The following is an 18482-nucleotide window of genomic DNA, read 5'->3' on the forward strand; positions in this document are numbered from 1 at the left end:
AACACAGAATCTTTCTCAGCACAACATTCCTGGCAGCTGCTAGTGGCATATATGCTAGATAAAACCATCTTACATGATACAACTGAAAATGGGCCTCAAGGGCACCCTTGACCTGAATAATATTTCACTTGTGTTCTTTAAATTTTCAGAGTACTCCTAGCTGGCTGGTAAGTGAAAGCCATGAGAAGGTTATCAGGGCAAGCTAGGAAACAGGGAGTAATACATCAAAGGAGCTTGGCAAATGGAAGTAGTAGTTAGACACAAATAGAATTTAGAATGAAAGCAAATGTGGGAGGGAGGGAGGGAGGGAGGAAGGAAGGAAGGAAGGAACTGCACAAATACAAACTGGGAAATGACCTGGCCTAGGAAATCAGTAGACAAAGATAAAAGACTGTAAGCCAAAGCAAAATCCTGCACTCTTTAGAAAATCAAGCATAACAGAAAAACATAAACATCAGAACCTGTGAGTATCCTCTGGTAATTCTCCCATTAAACTCAGACTCTGCTCAGCACTCTGCTCCAAAACTGAGACATACAATTGATCTTCTTAAATTTACCTTATCAACACAACCTTCAGTCTCTCCCATCTTCAATCAACTTTCTACTAAAACATCTCCTTGCTCAAAAGCCTTCCATGGCTCTTTTCTGCATACAAGGTAAAATGCAAACTCTTTTCCCTCTCCACAGAGACACTCCACAATCAATGTGTAGCATATATTTTTGCGTTGAGCTCATATAACTGAGTTCCAGCCAGGCTCATCTGCTCACCCTCCCTTGGACACAAAAGACCCACTTTGGTTCCCACATATTTCTCACAAGGTTCTCTCCATCTAGAATGACCTCCTCCTGTTTTTCACTCAGTTTCTACCCACCCCTCCTGATACAACTTAAGTTTCCCTCTTCATGAAGCACTGCCTGGCCCCAACCGCTAAAAATGATACTTTCTTTAATAATATCAGGGCCTATAAAAATACTTAGCAGGTATTCATTACATTCAACTTTGCTTCTTTTGCTGTTTTATAAGGTGTATTTTTTTCTTCCCTAACTAGACTGTAAACTCTTGCTTGTACCATACCTCTCTCCCAATGTGCCCATTTCTGTAGAACATAGGAATTAATGGATGTTTAAATAATAGATTTGATGAATCTACAGACATGGTGATGGACAAATCATGGAGTCTGTTGGAAAAACAGTTCCAACACTTACCACCTGAATTAGGTTGGGGAAGTAGTTTCAAAGAAGGAATGAGATGGCACCTTATAACATATTTTTAAAAAGTCAATTCTATTCAGTAAGCATTTACTCAAAATCCACATGGTTCTCTCTTATCAAGTATTTTTGACACAGATTAAAACTACTGAAGGCCAGCCTTGGAGAAGAAACAAAATTCACAAAAGGTTATCTAAATTATTAGTGTAGGGCCCATGAGATAATAACCAAGAATGATTTTGAATCTAAATCTATAAATCCTGATCTTAAGAATATCCTACTATCTAGGCAAGACAGCAAACTTATTGACAACAATAAAGGGCAACTTCACAATAAAGAGCAAATGTTCACCTCTGCATTTTCTAGATGCCATGAAGTTCCATGAGTAGAGCATGAAGTATTCAATATCCTTGAAAAGAAATTACTGGATGATTATAGTCAATACATGTAACAGATCAGTCAAAAAGTCTTGAGTCCACGTCACTCATGTCTCAATTAGGGCTGCAAGTTATTGGGATACTACCCTCAGCTTTCATCGAGGAACATACACCAAGCTGCCTTCTGCCTTCTGCCTTCTGGAAACATATGATTGTGATATGGATACTACTGAAGACACCGTCCACCTGACTACTCATAGCCCTGGACATGATTCTACATTTGAGAAATCTGTTTAAGTGCTGCAGAAGCTTGGTCTCTCTGCAGAACTAGAACGTTTTCTTTCCTGTGAGACTTATCATTTGTTTCCTCAATTCTATGATGTAAATTCCACATGTCCCACACTCAATGTCTAAAATTGGAATGAAGTCTTAGCATATATATTTCATGCAGTAGAGGTTCTCTCCCTCCAAAAGCTTTTATTAAAATGATATTTAATAATTAATCATTTCTTTTAAATGAAGACAGAAAGGACCACATCTATTTATTCCCTTGGCCCAGTAGGAAGACCAAAGCCAAATTTGGGCTAAACTATTTCAACTACCTAGAATCATATGGCCTATTTTCTTTATTAGTCCTGAACTCTTATACTAATTTAAGTTTTCTAGTTTTTCTTAGTTCTGATAGTTTACATTTTTGTTTTGTTTTATCTTACAATATTAGTCTAGATCTTTTTACAATAAGTTATCACTAAATCCTTTGAGTTACAGACAGCATACAAATACAGAACATCAACAATTAGATGTCTCACAACTGTACAAGTTCAAATATTTTACTACTAGTTTCCAAATAATATTGACACAAAGAAATATTAGGTCCATGTAATACATTAGAAGTTCAATTTTAAAGCAAAAATGACTGCTTTTATATTTTTGGTTTAAAATGATGGTAATAATTCTTGACACCTGAACCTGTTTGCACCTCTCGGCCACACAAAGTAATTTTATCATCTTAACCACTTCTGTATGATGACTATGGGAACCATGCTGGGATTTTAGTAAAACTCTATCATTATTTCCATTAAAATGTTTTCCTTCTGCCTCCTGATCCTGGAGGACACCCATGAGCTCTAGGTCAATCCAGTAGCTGGAAAGTATTTACAGGAAATCTAAATTAGCAAGCCACCTGTTCTCTTTTTATCACCACCACTTAAAGACTCCAAAGAGGTGTCTGATGAGGGAAATAATTTGTTCCAAGAAACCATTAGGGGATTTATACTTAAGATTTTCTTATCTTATGGGGGGGGGGGGGATATAAGAGTTGGAAAAAAAATGTACCACTGACAACATGTGTATCCTATTAAAGTTGTTTTTTGTTTTGGAGTGTTGTAAAAATCATTTCATATATTTTACATTAACATCAGAGTAGCTTACTGCTGTGTAAATTCATAAAAAGTAAGTTCCCTTTGGAATTTTCCTGTCTTTGCCTCGTTACACATAGAACTTCGGTGGCACATGCAGTTGAGAAATCCTTTTTTACAAGTACCCATAAAAGAGACTAGTACACACTGCCCTAGACTGTAATTAAACAGGGCTACTAGAGAGTCCAGATGGGAAGTGGTGGAGAGTGACACAGACCTGCAGGCAAAAGGTGTGGCCTCTTCTGCTCACTTGCTCCCAGCCCCTCTGGCAAGTAAGGATGGCGTGGCACTAGGACTGGCTCAAAATGAAACCGGGAGAAAGGACTGTCATATCTTCCCTCAGCCTCTAGGTTGCAGGCATTTTGCACCCCCTTAGACTTCCATGGCTACGCCTATGTCTACATCCAGGACTGCATTGAGTTCTGCACCCCCCCCCCCCGGGGAGACCAGGGGCTCTGAATTTTTCGTAAGCTCCTATGCACACCATTGAAGCCCACCTGTCTGCTCCCCTGTTTCCTGAGACCACCACCCTCTGATGTGTGAAAAATTAGTCAATCTGAAACAAATCCTTGCTTAACAACATCAGCAGGTGCCAATGGTCTTATTCTACCCACTTTCTAGGAAACAAGGAAAAGAAAAAATTTAAAAGCTAAAGGGGAGGCTGGGGACAGGGGAAAGATACTTGCCAGACACTGCCTAAAGGCTTTTTGTTAAGACCCCTGAAGAAGGGATTTTGGACAGTTTAGCTACTGAGAGAAATGTCTGAAGGTGGGTAGATCTTTGTTAAAGTAAAATGTCAAATTTATGTAATAATGATACATTAACATTTAAAATGTGGCTGCTTATGTAAACTCTCCCAGGTTATAATCACTATAAAATAAGCATCACAATCAGCTGCCATTTACCCAGAGTACCTGGGAAATAGTATGATTTGCTTAATTTAAAGTGACTAACACAAACTACGGATATTCAAAAATATATAATAAAGTACATAGCAGAGCAAAGAGAAGGGCATAAGAATTCACCTTTCTCAGATGCTGTATTGTTTATATAATAATTTCAATACCTACATTCCTAACAACTACAAAAATTTCAAAAGAAAAAAGAGTTTTCCTCTTATCCTCTCTTCCAAACTACTCTAGGGGTTGGCATATCTAAAGCAGAGCACATAAATTGCAACTCAAATGTAAACAAAATGTAGAAAAATAAAGAACATATGTCTAAAGCAAATCTTCTTGACCCTGCCCTACTGAAAATGTGCTTATTTCCTGCTTTCAGTTTAAGCCATCACAATCTACAACCATCTTTTGTTATATCATGTTATACCTAGTCCACATGTTGCTGTCAGTTTTCATAGAGAGAAAACATAGAGAGGTCTCATCACTGTTGCCTTTTAAAAAATAGATGTTTGCAGAGATTAAGGTTCTAAATTGCTAAATAATGTTTTCTTTTGTTTCCTACCAAGCTAAAAGCCACTTTGGAAAAGAAAAAAATAGGTAGATAATGCTCAGTTAATGTCTCATAAGAGGAATGAGTCCTTGTCAAATTGAGATAGTATGCAGTAGCAGATTTAATATTTAACTTTTTAACACAGTGCTGAGAAAACAGAATTAGGGCTTGAAGAATTGCACTGCATTATTTCCAACTACCGCAGTAAGGTGAGACTGTGGCAATCACACAGGCAAGAGGCAGAAAGCAATCCCGGTATGTTGTCAAAGCATCACCGAAATTACTTTAACAACCTGACTGCTGAAACGTGTCAGAAAGAGAAAAACCATGCTGGGCACAGAGCCATCTGACGTGGGGTGGGGTCACCCAGGGCTTCTGTGCAGGAGCAAGGGGCCACGGGTCCAAGAGGATGCGTGCTCGACACGAGGCAGCCTCACCCAAAGGGCAGGCTTCGGAAGACTAAGGGTGGAAAGAACAATTTTTAAGTCCCACTTTTTTTTTTTTTTTAATCTAACAAACTGAAGACCGATGATGCACAAATCACAGAAAAGGGGGGCCTAAATAGGAGTGGCTGAAAGAATGCAAAGCCAGTGGCATTTGTGAACTGTCAAGGTGGTAGTGGATTTCTCAGACCCTGTCTGTGGCATCCTCAGGGTTGCTGTCCTACACGAGGATCTCTGTGGTCTTAAAACAGATCCAAGTCCATGTCAAACTTGCTTACAGAGTTGCTACCCCCTAAGGACCCAGTGGACACCAGGGGCATACCATTTGGGGTGCTTCACTAGCACCTCCCAGTTGGAAGGTGTTGGGAGGGGTGGTGATGGCAGAGTGTTATGCTTTGAAAAGGATTTGAGAGCAAAAATAAAATGATACTTTCGAGTGGAGGGAGAAATAATTAAAAGTTGGCCACTTTGATGTTGGACAATTGTGGGTTCATCTTTCATCTCTATTATAGGAAACAAGGAAAAGGCACACAAAAGTTTAGGTTTCCTTGGCAGCAAGGCGTTTATCCTTGTAACTTAGCTCTGCCCTTAGTAACTTGCTGTGTATCACCTTAGAGCAGTCAGTGCCTCTCTAGGTCTCAGTTCCTTCCTCCTTCCTAAAATATGATGGTAGAATCAAGGACATTCATTCACAAAAAAAGAACTGAGTTAATAGCTAAAAAAAGAAAACCCATTCCCCTACATCTTCCAGAGCCTTGCTCCCTCCCTTCATTCAGTTCTCTGATCAAATGTCATTTCTTCAACTTCTCAGAACACCCTACCTAAACTAGAACTCCCCACCCCCACCCCAGGCATTTACTAACTCCTTATCCTGCTTTATTTTCTTTCACAGCCCTCATCTCCACGTGAGATTATACCATATACTCATACATTTCCTTCTTTATTGCCATTACCCCCAGTAGAAAAAGCTGTCTAAGGACTCCTTGAGCCATCCCATGCCTAGAACAATGACTGGCACACAGCCATGCTCAATAAATAGGTGATGAATAAATTCACAAAATTAGTTGTCATGCAGCTTTGCAAAATAATGAGGAGTCCCATATAGATGGGGCGGAATATTTGAGGATGAGGTTATCACGGAGGCCAATCCTGTGAAAAAGTGGGTTTGCAGCTACCTCCACATGACAAAAGTGTCTCCTGTACATGAGCACCCTTCAACTTCACACCTTGGCAACCACAAATTAGTTCTTTCATTAGTAAATATCTGCTAATAGCATGTGTATATTTTTTCTATTAAGAGATTGCCTAATGCACAGCATGATCCAGACATAAAATTGCTTTAAAGTTGCAGGTTATATATTAATAGAATAAAATAGCGCCAACAGGATTAATTCTATTCATTAGTGTAGTTGAGGTTGGAGCATGTGGAAACATATCTGTAAGAGTACAGCCTTCATTTTCAAATGGGCCATTCTATTTTTTTTTCTTGTTTCCTTCACTCACCATTCAACATTTCCCTCTCTCACCCACTGTCCATCTTTCTCTCTTCCATGATCTTTTACTCTCCCACTTCTTTCCTGTTTCTCATTCTCCACCCTCCTGCTATCTTGGTAGCTAAACCATAACATACATATTCAGCCATAAAAAGAGTCTTTGAGGATTGACTACAGAAGCAGAGTTCATGCAATAGGAGGGTGAAAGATGTCAGATATGCAAGGTTTGGCAAATGCTCAGTGCAGCGCCTGGAAAAGTGCTCAGTTCTTTGGTTGTACACAGTGCTCTTGAGCTTTCAAGTCTCTTCCTCACCCTCACGTGACCACCGCAGAACCTGCCCACATCTTCCAGCAATTACTCCTAGAATTATCAGACGTTTGAGCTGGACTGAACCTTAGAAATCAGCTATCCCAATATCCTCAATTTACCAGTGAGGAAATAGAGGCCAAGAGAGGTTAAGTGACTTGCCAAGGGTCATGAAGTCAATGAGTTGACAGGCTGCAGAGCCCCAGATCTCTTGATCACCAGACCAGGACCCTGAAGAATGAGTGTGCCCGAAGAGTCCAAGAGACCCCATGGGTTAAAGCATCAGAAATGAAAGAAAAGATAACTAATCAAAAAGAAAAGGAGAGATTGAGATTCAACACTGAGTAACTTTAAGTGTGCATCTATCTACTACAATTCCTAGATAATCTCAGATTTTTTTTAAAAAGCAAAGAAGTCATATGACAGTTAAGGAAAACAACACATCTAGAAATAGAGGATTATGCTGCCTTTTTTTAAATATCTTACACCATTTATTTTTTCCTTTTTAATAGTGTAATGTCTTATACACTTAGTGACTATTCCATTACACTGACCTCTAACTTATGCCTCTAAGCAATCGAAAGCAGCTGATTTTAATGTGCTGGTGCTTTAGTGTGAAGGAGGTTAAGCCTGGCTCTGAAAGGAGAAAAAGCCATACATATGTTCAAAAGATTTGAAAAATGCCTGTATTCTCAACCTGATTACACTTACATTTTTGCATGTCAAAGCAGATTCACTGAAATCAAAATCAGATGTAAAATGGGATAGAGCGGAGTGGTTTTCTTCTCTAGTCTTCCAACCTTTCTTTAATCGCCATGACCTATTGAAGAAAGGAACCTTCCCCTCTCTCACCTGAGGCAAGGTGGGATATGCCACTGGAAGTTATGCCAATTTTTATCAACTGGTACTCAAATTCCAAAATTAATTTTCAGCTTTTCATTTCCTATATTTGTAAATAGAAGTTATTTTACTGCAGGGTAATTTGCCATTTCCATCAACAATTAATTACATTTTAGTTCCCTTCTAATAAAACAATAAAACAAATTCCAATATAGCTTTTAAAACCTACTTACTTTAAAGGCCTTATAAAAACTGAACTTATTATACTGAAAATTTAAGGATCCCTGAAAAACACTGATGGCCAGTCTTTCCTAATAAGTAAAACCTGGTAAATCCCTGGTAAAATCTAAACATGAATGAAATCAAAGCCCATTACTGTTTCACTGGTTAAAAAAAAAAAACAGAATATCAGCAGATCATGCATAAGCATTTGTTTGGGCATAATTTAAGTTGCTGACAGTGTCAGGTTATAGTCCATTAAAATAGTATACTGCTGTTGGTAGCATAAAAAATTACGGATGCAATAAACATTTTGGGTTAACAATCTAGCTGTTATCTACAAAAAACTCAAGCAAGACTGAGGCTAGGTCAAAATAAAGAGCTTCGGTGACAGGGGAAGGAATGCACTGGCTCTTGTTACACATAAGCATTTTGTTACAGGAGCATTTTCAGGTTATTTTCGCTATTAACGTAAACCACAATTGGGGGACCCTGTTGCTAGAAGAGGAACGAAGGCGTAGTTATATAAACAATATACAACAAAGAAAGCCTTTATTTTCAATACCTGAATACATCAGGTTTGGTTTTAGGCACAAAGTTGCAGGTTAAATGCTCTCAGCTATGCAAGAAGTGGCTTATTAGTTTTGTAAGAAAATATTTTCTTATATTTTGCCTGAAAAATACCCAGTTTAAGTGAACAAAACGATCCTTGTTAGTGAAAAGCAGACCCCACAAAACTTTGTTTCAAAAACTCAGCGAGGAAAAGCAAAACTAATTCGAGAGGAAAAGCTGCTTTCCTAAGAGTAGCTTCTGAATCTGGATCTAATAGTTCTCAAAGGCTGACTGGAGTCTTCAAGTCTTAAAAGTTTTGTCTTTCTCCATGGATCACAGCTATCCTCTATGAGGCAGCATAATATGGATATACAACCCATTTTAAGCAGATATACATCTCTTCTTTGGCTACAGTCATAAAGCTGAAAAGCTATGCACCAATAGAAAGAATGAAGGCAGACTAAAATTCTGATTATTTCATAGGGCAGTTTTCCAAATAACTTTGTGTGTGTGCATGTGTGCGCTACAAAATCCCAACTGTTTCCCCAGCATTGTATCATTTGCTAATGATGCAATAAAAGGTAGCAAGCAATTATTGCTTCAAGAACCACAGTGACAGAGACAGAGCTGAGTGCTGTATGTCAATGCAGTGATTCTGCTTCACCCGGCACCTTCGTTATGCACATGACTCCTAATTCCTAAATGGGCCTAATCCTGTTACTACAGAATAATTACTACCAATCAGCACAATTACTACAAACACATGAATAAACACACACACACACCAGTAGTCGTTTTCCACAAATTATTCTCAAAACAAAGGGAAATGGCTAATTGTGGTAACATTAAGACAATGTTTATTGTCCCCCAATGTTTGGGGCAAGTTTATTTTAAGTTGTCATCTTCAACTAGTAATGATGCAGATGATTTTATAGAGTCCATATACCTTCTAATCTAAACTCTTCTCAAACTGCAAGTTGGCCTGCTTCCCTCAGAGCAACATTCTGCAAAGAGGCCTGATTTCATAAGAACCTGCTTTTATGGTATACTTAACAAATACACACACTCTCAGAAATCTCATTTGTAATGTACTTTTCTGATTCTTTAATATATCATGTAAGTAAATGAAACATTCCCTTTATGCCCTTCATATCTTAAGCATTTGTCTCTAAATAAGTTCCAATGTTGAATTTTACCCCCTCACAAATGTGTGTTATCAGGTTCCCTTGGGGATAAATAATCCTTTTTTTGGGAGAAAAGGTGTTTGGGAGGAGGGAGATCACCCAGCCCACCATATTGATTATCCCAACCTACCTCCTGGACAATGCCTCATGGCCATCTTACATCTCCTGGATTCCGCAATAGTTGGGCATGGAATCGTGTCTTTTGCTGGCTTTTAACAATTTGCCGTGTTTCTGGTTTCCAGACCCCACTTAAATCCACATGTGCGATTATCTCCTGCTACAAGCTCCCCATTCGCTCCAATAACCAATTCACATCCTTCTAATGAAGAAAAAAAAATACAGATAACAATTTGGTATCCATTTGCCCCGCTGTCATCAAATTATTTTATATAGCAATGTTTCTCCGTTCCCTTCCCTCCTTCAGATACCAAATTTAAGTTGCACATCCCACAAAGATTTATACTTGCATTTTGGGAACTAGATTGTTTTGAAGGGTTACTTGTATCACAACAAACAATGGTCTGTTTAATGACACTGAAATTTATCATCTTTTAAAAGATTCAGCAGCTAAAATATGCATACCATGACAGAAGACAAAATTTTACAGGTTAATTCTGAATAATAACCCCTATCCAATCCCCTCTCCAAATCCACAATGTGTTTTATTTTGAAGGTGACTGATGAAAAAGGTGGAGTTTGTTTTGCATTTTCTACTTCTCTGTATTCTTTCAACAGGCATCTGGAAACCACAGTATTCAGTATTTTTTATTCCCTATATTGGTGCTACAACTACTACAGTTTGAAAAGTAAACATCAGACATTTGAAAATGTATGTTTTTCCTAGAAACGTAAAAGTGTTTAGCATCTTCTTTGCTAAATCCATGTTGTTGAAAAGTAGGCTTACTCTATCCCTCCCTAGGGAGTTGGTAGCAGTGGAAAGATAAAAACACAAGAAAGTTAAATCTCAAATTCACCATTAAAAAGCTCCCTTTAAATTAGCAGAGGAGGACTTAGACCCATAGTCCACATACAATATTTCAGCATTCCAGATTTCAAGTGGCATCGTAGCTTTTGAAAATCTAGGAGTAGCCAAGTAAGATTTTTATTCAGGTGAATGCATAGGACTCTATTTGTAATTTAACCTATTTAATACATTTAGAGTTTCATACGAGTTTCCCACTGAAAATTTTTAACAGTGTGGGTCTTGCCTCTCAAAAGCAATTCAACATTCTGAATATATACTTCTAGTGACATTTTTAATTGGGTGTCACTTTTATGAATGTATTACAACCATAAATAGTAACACAAGTAAACATTTCTTCAAAACCCCCTCATTAAAACGTGTTCTCCTCTGCAAGCTCTCAAATATGTAATTACAGACTATTTCAGCAATACTTCTGCAGAAACAGTTCTCAATTTTCTTTTAAGTCTCAATTTTAAGGAAGTGGAAAGTCTCATTTATAATATATAGCTCTGTTGTACATCATATCAGAAGTATAAGATGTCAGATAAAATTTAGGGGTGGTAGTGGTGGGAAGGAGTGAAGATGACATTATATTTGTCATTAGACTCGGGCATTCATCAAAATGTAGCTACTGACAAATCTTGACCTTTTAATCGGTGGTATAAGAACAGCAAAACATTTTGCAAACATCCAAAAATACAAAATTTATAAACTGTGTATTCCAAGTTATTCATGAATGGTATATATTATGTACATATATTAAATTATGCAATCTAGGTATTTTAATAAAAGAAGTAAAATTGGTTTAATGCCCTTTGCAACATGTAATCATCAACAAAATTTATTTGGCACAAATGATTTCCTTCCAACTGATTTTTTTTTTTTTTTTTTTTTTACACAAATGGCTAAGAAGCTTCATAATTAATGTATCTGACAAAAGCAATAGTATTGTTAACTGACATGGTACAACTTAAAACATTTGTTTAACTTCTAAATAAAACTTTTTCTCTAACAGTTACTATTTATTTATTAAGATAATAAGAAATGAATGTGTTACACAGATGATAAAACCTTCATTATCAAGCACATTTGTACTTAGGTAGTTTAACCTGGCAAATGTACAATTTATAAATTTTGTAGTAAGATATAACATACAAGATTACCTGTCACCATGATGCCTAAAGAATTCTAAAAGGCAGCAAAGTACTTAACATTTTTTCAGTTCTAATTAACAATAAGAGAGCTGATTTGTTTTTAGGCAGAGATATATCCAACGTGCATTTTTTTCAAGAAACAGGTATTAAAATAAAGTTGCAAGTTTGAGAGTTACATTAAAACCACTCACCCACACATTCCATCGTTTCATCTAGTGGTGCAAAACCATCTGGACATTCGTCAAGCAACGGCCTCTATGCAAATAAAAGCCAACTTTTGCACTTAGTACAAAAGTCTTTGCTAAAGCAAGAATCACAGTTTTCTATTCGGCATCCTAAAAACAATTTTAAAGAGAAAAAGAAAATTTCAATCAAACAAATTTACTTGCTTGCAAATAAATTTCCACAAACTCACCATTTAGACCCATTGAAATTTTAGTGGTCAGAGAAATGTGTGCATTTCATCTGTTTCCAAATGCCATCTCTTTCTAAATCATACCTGCCTCTTCCAAAACTTCACCACACCAACGGGCTAGGCAGAACTGGCCATCCCCTTACCCTAGGCAGCAAGAGATCAATCAGATATTTTGGCAACTCTCCAAATGGAATTAAAACAAAGGGTTAAAAGAAAAAGAAAACACCCTCTACCACAATTATATTGCTGCTGGGACTAAAATGTATTCTGCCCCTCAAATGACTGACAATGAAAAACACAATTGGAACACTTTAATCAGTATTTTGTGTTTCAGGATACTAAAGAGTTAAGAGTTTTAATTTTGAAAATATTTTTAAATGCTTGGTCCATTATCTAGGATCCTGGTCAATGCTGGCATCTGCTTTTAGTCAGAGGGTAACTTGATTTAGGGTAAAATGTGGGTCCTTTTGTTGAAAGCCTACAATGTACCAAGACTTTATATACATTTCCATTTAATCTTCAAGCCAGTCCTATGAGGTGAGGAGCAGTATGCCGTTTTTGCGAATAAGGAACTGAGATTAAGAGATTAAGTCCACATTCCCAGAGGAGTGAATCCCCCTGGGAACACAGGGAAAAGACTCCTGGAGATGAGCCTGGACCAGCACTGTGGGTTTTGAGAGGATTCTTCTGACCAAAAGGGGGGAAAACAGATGAAGCAAAGTAGGGTTCCAGTGCTGAGAGATTACAAATGGAGTCAGAGGTCACTCTGGAGGGTTCTTATGCGTTACATAGATATCACCTTTTAGTCTTTAGTGTGCTGCAATGGCTAGAGGGAAATACCTGAAGCTGTCAAACTGCAACCCAGTGACCTTGATTCCTGAAGACGATTGTATACTATGTAGCTTACACAGTGTGACTGTTGTGACTGTGAAAACCTTGTGGCTCACAACTCCCTTTATCAGTGTATGGACAGATGAATGGAAAAATGGGGAACAAAATTAGATGAAAAATAGGGTGGAATGGAGGGGGTGGGAAGATTTAGGTGTTCGTGTTGCTTTTATTTTGATTTTGGAGTAAGGAAAAGGTTAAAAATTGATTTCTGGAGATGAATGCACAACCGTATGATAGTGCTGTGAATAACAGATTGTACACTGTGGAAGACTGTAGGGTGTGTGCATATATCTCAATTAAACTGTATTAAAAAAGTAATATAACAATGGGGGAAGAGAGGAATGGGATGTTTGGATATTCTTTTTTATGTTAATTTTCATTTTACTTTTTAGAGTAATGAAAATGTTCAAAGTTTGTGTAATGAAAGCACAGCTATATGACGATATACTGTGAATAACTGATTGCACACTTTGAATGAGTGTTTGTTTATACGATTACATCTCAATAAAATTGCAATAAAAAAAGAGATTAAGTCACTGTGCCGTTTTGCATGTATTATGTCCCCCCGAAAAGCCATATTCTTTGATTGCAATCTTGTGGGCAGACATAATAGTGGGGATTAAGTGGAAAGTTTGGATTAGGTTGTTTGCATGGAGATGCGCCCCACCCAACTGTAGATGATAACTGATGGGATATTTCCATGGAGGCGTGTCCCACCCATTCAGGGTGGGCCTTGATCAGGGGAGCCATCTAAATGAGCTGGCTTCAAGAGAGAAAACGAGTGCAGCTGTGAGTGACGTTTTGAAGAGGAGCAAGCTTGCTAGAGAGGAACGTCCTGGGAGAAAGCCATTTTGAAACCAGAACTTTGGAGCAGACGCCAGCCACGTGCCTTCCCAGCTAACAGAGGTTTCCCGGACGCCATTTGCCATCCTCCAGTGAAAGTACCTGATTACTGATGTGTTACCTTGGACCCTTTATGGCCTTAAGACTGTAACTGTATAGCCAAATAAACCCCCATTTTATAAAAGCCTATCCATCTCTGGTGTTTTGCATTCTGCAGCATTAGCAAACTAGAACAGTCACATAGCTAATAATAGCAGAGTTAAGTTCTGAAAGCCGAAAACTGCATGCCTCCTAACCCCATTCTCTTTTCTCTCTAATGCACTAATAGAATTCACCAGGAGCTGTTTCTAACACTTATGTGCTTGGAGGTCTGTTAGATCTGTTTTTGAATCTCAGCTCTGCCCTTACCAACACTGTGACCTTGGACAACTGCCTATTCTTGGAGCCTCTGTTACCTCATGTATGCAACAGGGATGTCATCAACTGTGCAAGGTTATTGTAAGGATTTGCAATAATACACACATTAGATGTGTGTGCAATTATACAGATATATTTACAGGCTCATAAAAGGTAGTCTGCACATAGAAGCAATAGTGGACTAGAAGCAGGTATTTTTCCACTAAACCCCATGTTACAAGAAAATATAAAAGAAAAGCCCAAATTTATAGGCTTGTATTCTGGGCAAATTCCCTGTTAGGCCAGTAGCATCTGGGCCCCAAGAACATTGGCTAGGGGGGTGGAAAATAAATACTCCAAACTGCTGTTTTCAAGATGACAAAAGAGGAGGGTGTTAGAGGTTTGGTTAACTGAAACACTGGGTTTTCAACAGACTGTATAGTATTATGACTTTTACCATATTTAACTGATGACAGCTAACAGCAGGTAAGGCTCTACAATAATTCCATGGCATCCTATTTATTCACCTAACAGGCCTCTGAATGGCAGCATATATTGGTGCTTAATGATTCTGAAAATCTTTAAAATATATAGTTTCTGCAAGCAATAAAGATAAAGCAGAAAATATAGCCCAAATGGGAATTTACTGAATATTAAATTTTTAAAATTAATAAAATAAAGCCACAAAGTAGAATTTTAATGGCTAAAAAATTTCTCTTAATAGATAATATAATAATGGTTTCTAAAGACATGTAAAAAGAAAATGGCAACTCTTCAACTCTCAATTTTGAGTCTAAACCCGGTTTTCATATATTAAATGACCACCATGAAACAGCTAGTTCAACTTCTAAAATGTTACTAAATTTATAATCAGAACAAACACCAACTCTGCATGGGTTAAGGTCCACAGTCAGATTACACTACTGCTCTTTTGGGGGTGAAATGCTGGGCACAGAAGAACAGTTTATCACCCCATAAAAGGTTCATTTGTAGTCCTGAATGCTATAACTTATATTTTAATAAAATGGTGGTCTACAGCTGGTCAGCAACCTCTTAATCATGGTCAAAATACATGATCATCATGTCCACAAATTCTGGGTTTTCTTGCTATGTTAAAAAAAAAAACAAAAAACAAAAATACAAAAAAAACAAAAAAAAAAACAAAAAAAAAAAAAGCAGCTCTTCCTGTAAGCAGAATTATTTTCCAGAAAATAATGATAAACATTCCAAAGAATAAAATAGAACTACAGGTAAAAAGAACAAAGCATTTATATTTTTAAAAAAAGAGGATGATACACTTCATAAATCAGCTGTTATCTACAAGGTCAGATTTGTCTTTAAAACATGGTCTACACCACAGTAAGCTTTAGGCCAGAATGCTTTAGCAATAAGTATTTGGAATTAATTTTATGAGGTCCCGGGCTGATCTTCATTGTTGTTCATTTTATTCCATATCCCAATACCAGTTCGTAGAATGTGGAATTTCTGAAACTCCCATCATTCCCTAGAAAGTTCCCTAGGACTTTCTTCAGGCATAAATCCTACTAAAAGAAAGCTTAATTATTTGCTCTCCAAACTTAAGCAGAATAAAAATGATACATTCAACAAGCAGAGAATACTACAATGTTTAAAAAGCACAAAGGTGAATTACAGGCAATGGCTGAGAATAAGCTCTAAGACTTATCATTAAGTAAAAAAAAAAAGGCAAGCTGCAGGATATATTTGTTGTGTGTATGCATATAAAACTGTGTATGTGCAGCTTAGATAAGTAATTGGAGAAGGGATAGTGGAATTTTGAAATACGTTTAAAAGTTATATATCTCTGAATCATACAAATCTGTTTAATTGTATTTATATATTAAAAGTATAACAGAAAAAGTTATTTCAATACACATTTGTGACCCACTTAAGTTTATCCAAAAAAACCACCATACCAATATTCTGAACCAAACCCTTCTGATTTTAACAGTCAAGAATGAACAAAGGACACATTTTCCCTCCCAAATGTCTCCAGATTTGGAGGCATGAAATTATATTCCTTAATTAATAATGCTAAACCTGCTGTAGCCTCCAATAAATACATTCATTTGACCATCTCTTACCAGTACTCTGTTTTCGATGTTGTGTTTCCTTCACTCAGATCATAAGAAAAAAACTAAAATATTCTATATATGATAAGCATGTGGAAGAAAGCTTATTGGTGCTTTATTGGTGCCAATCCTACCATCGAACGCTCCACTGACTTTCCTGGTCTCAGCTGCTTTTAGCCAAAACATAAAACCAGCACAGGCAGCTCATCCATTCAGCAGCCTGAACTTACAGAACTCATCTCATCATAAACAACTACAAATCCAAGGGTGTTTAAAGCTACCACCTGCACAAAGCCACCTCTCCTAGCAGTCTACTTCTTGATGTCCTTCAGCTCTTGAAAGCCTTTGCTCTCCAGCTCTAGGTCCCTCCACAACCCTGTCCTCTTCAGCACCTTCTCCAACAGTTCTTTCCTCTGCTCTGGAAAATCCACTACTTAGGGGACCTCATACTTCTACACTCTTTCCCTCCCAGTAGACTCTCTTACAAGAATTCCTTAAGATTTTTCTTAAAATAATTGGGATGCATATCAATTCTATTAACTCATTTTTTAACATACAAGTTAAACACAATCATTACAAATAAAAAGTCCAGACAGTACAGAGGTTTAAAGGAAAATAGAGAAATCCTCTTCCTCATCTGAATGGAACATCAGGCCTACTCTCCCCAGAAAGAGATGCTGTATTAACAATGTCGCATATATACTTCAGGAAAATCTCGACGTAAATTTTATAAGGAAATGAGGTTTAAAACACTGATGGGGTCATACAATAGATTGTTAAGCCTTAGAGGACTTTATACAATGTAAGAATATAGGTATTTCAAAACTTACTAAATGTGGGTCTTTTCTGGACTATAAGTCATTGTTCAGCAAGACCAGATCCTGGTTTAGCCAACTTATGGGCTTCCAAACTTATAGCGCCTCCTCAAAAATATAATCCACCGAATTAGGACTGCCAATATTGGTTCAAGTAAAATTACTGTCCAAGTGAAACTGTGTTCCAAGTACAGTCTGATGGGGTGGTCATTTGGCAAGAAGGGCTTAGGCTAGGCAACAAACAGAAAACTAGGCTGGGCCTTCCGCAGCACACAGTACAGGCTCTATTGTAGTATTTTTAGTTATATTGTTCAATGGTCCATTCCAAACATTCCCCAAGCACCCAGAATGTGCCAGGTAAATTGCCAGACCCTGAGAATATAAAACTATAATACCCACTCCCTGCCCTGGAGGCATCAAGGACAAGGCGAAGAGGCCATGTGGCCCTTTCAGAGCTTCGCAACATAACATAGTAGATGAAAAGGCAAAAAAAAAAAGGGACCCTGGGTGTTATGGGGGCAAAGAAAAGGGACCCATTTATGTATTAGAATAAAAATTTTCTGTTTTCAATCTGTGAATTCCCTGTTCCTAACTCAGTGCTGGCACATAGTGGAGTTTTAATATGCCTGTTGAACTAACAAGAATACCATTTAAAAACTCAATTCCTTTAATATTTGAATGCTTTGTACGGGACTGCATAGGCACTGTACACATTCTCAAGATTTAAAAAAAAAAGAGAACCATAGTTGCTTTTAAGGATTGCAAATCTCATTGGAAGAATGAATAGTTAAACACCTGGAAAAATTATAACAAAACAGAAGGTCAATATCAAAGTGTGGCAGGTAACATGCTACAGAAGTTGGACCTTCAGCTGAGCATTTTAGAGAGACAGAAAGAAAAGCAGAGCCCTGGAAAGGGTAACTACATTCATAAAAATCATGGAAAATGTAGTATATCACCATGGAATATTTCAATAAAAAAATGACATACTGATACATGTGACAACATGGATGAACCTTGATGATATCATGTTCAGTGAAATAAGCCAGACACAAAAACGACAAATATAGTTCCACTTACATGAAATAATTAGAATATGCAAATTCATAGATACAGAAAGTAGATTACAGGGTACTGGGGCAACGGTTGAGTGGGGAATGGGGAGTCAATGCATAATGGGTACAGAGTCTCTGTTTGGGGTGATGGAAAGGTTTTGGTAATGGACGATGGTGAAAGTAGCAAAACACTGTGAATATGATTAACATCATTGCATTGTATACTTTAAAGGGGTTAAAATGGGAAATGTTACATTGTATTTATGTTACCACAATAAAAGGAAAAAAACATTGGAGAAAATTAACATGGTATGTGATTGGCACAATGAAGAGGAGGTTAGGTGGAAGGGGTGGTTACTCAGGTTTAG

General features: G+C 37.4%; 1 protein-coding gene across 1 annotated transcript in view; it reads right to left on the reverse strand.

Moving 5' to 3' along the window:
* The window catches only part of RSPO2 (R-spondin 2), a 156934-nt gene that overhangs the window by 39784 nt on the left and 98668 nt on the right, over positions 1-18482 (reverse strand). Inside the window, 6 exon segments of the mRNA XM_037803013.1 lie at positions 9622-9763; positions 9765-9799; positions 9802-9810; positions 11801-11854; positions 11857-11887; positions 11889-11944. Coding sequence (XP_037658941.1) covers positions 9622-9763; positions 9765-9799; positions 9802-9810; positions 11801-11854; positions 11857-11887; positions 11889-11944 — 327 coding nt within the window.

This window comes from Choloepus didactylus, chromosome 14 (assembly GCF_015220235.1).
Source record: "Choloepus didactylus isolate mChoDid1 chromosome 14, mChoDid1.pri, whole genome shotgun sequence".
Lineage (NCBI taxonomy): Eukaryota > Metazoa > Chordata > Mammalia > Pilosa > Megalonychidae > Choloepus > Choloepus didactylus.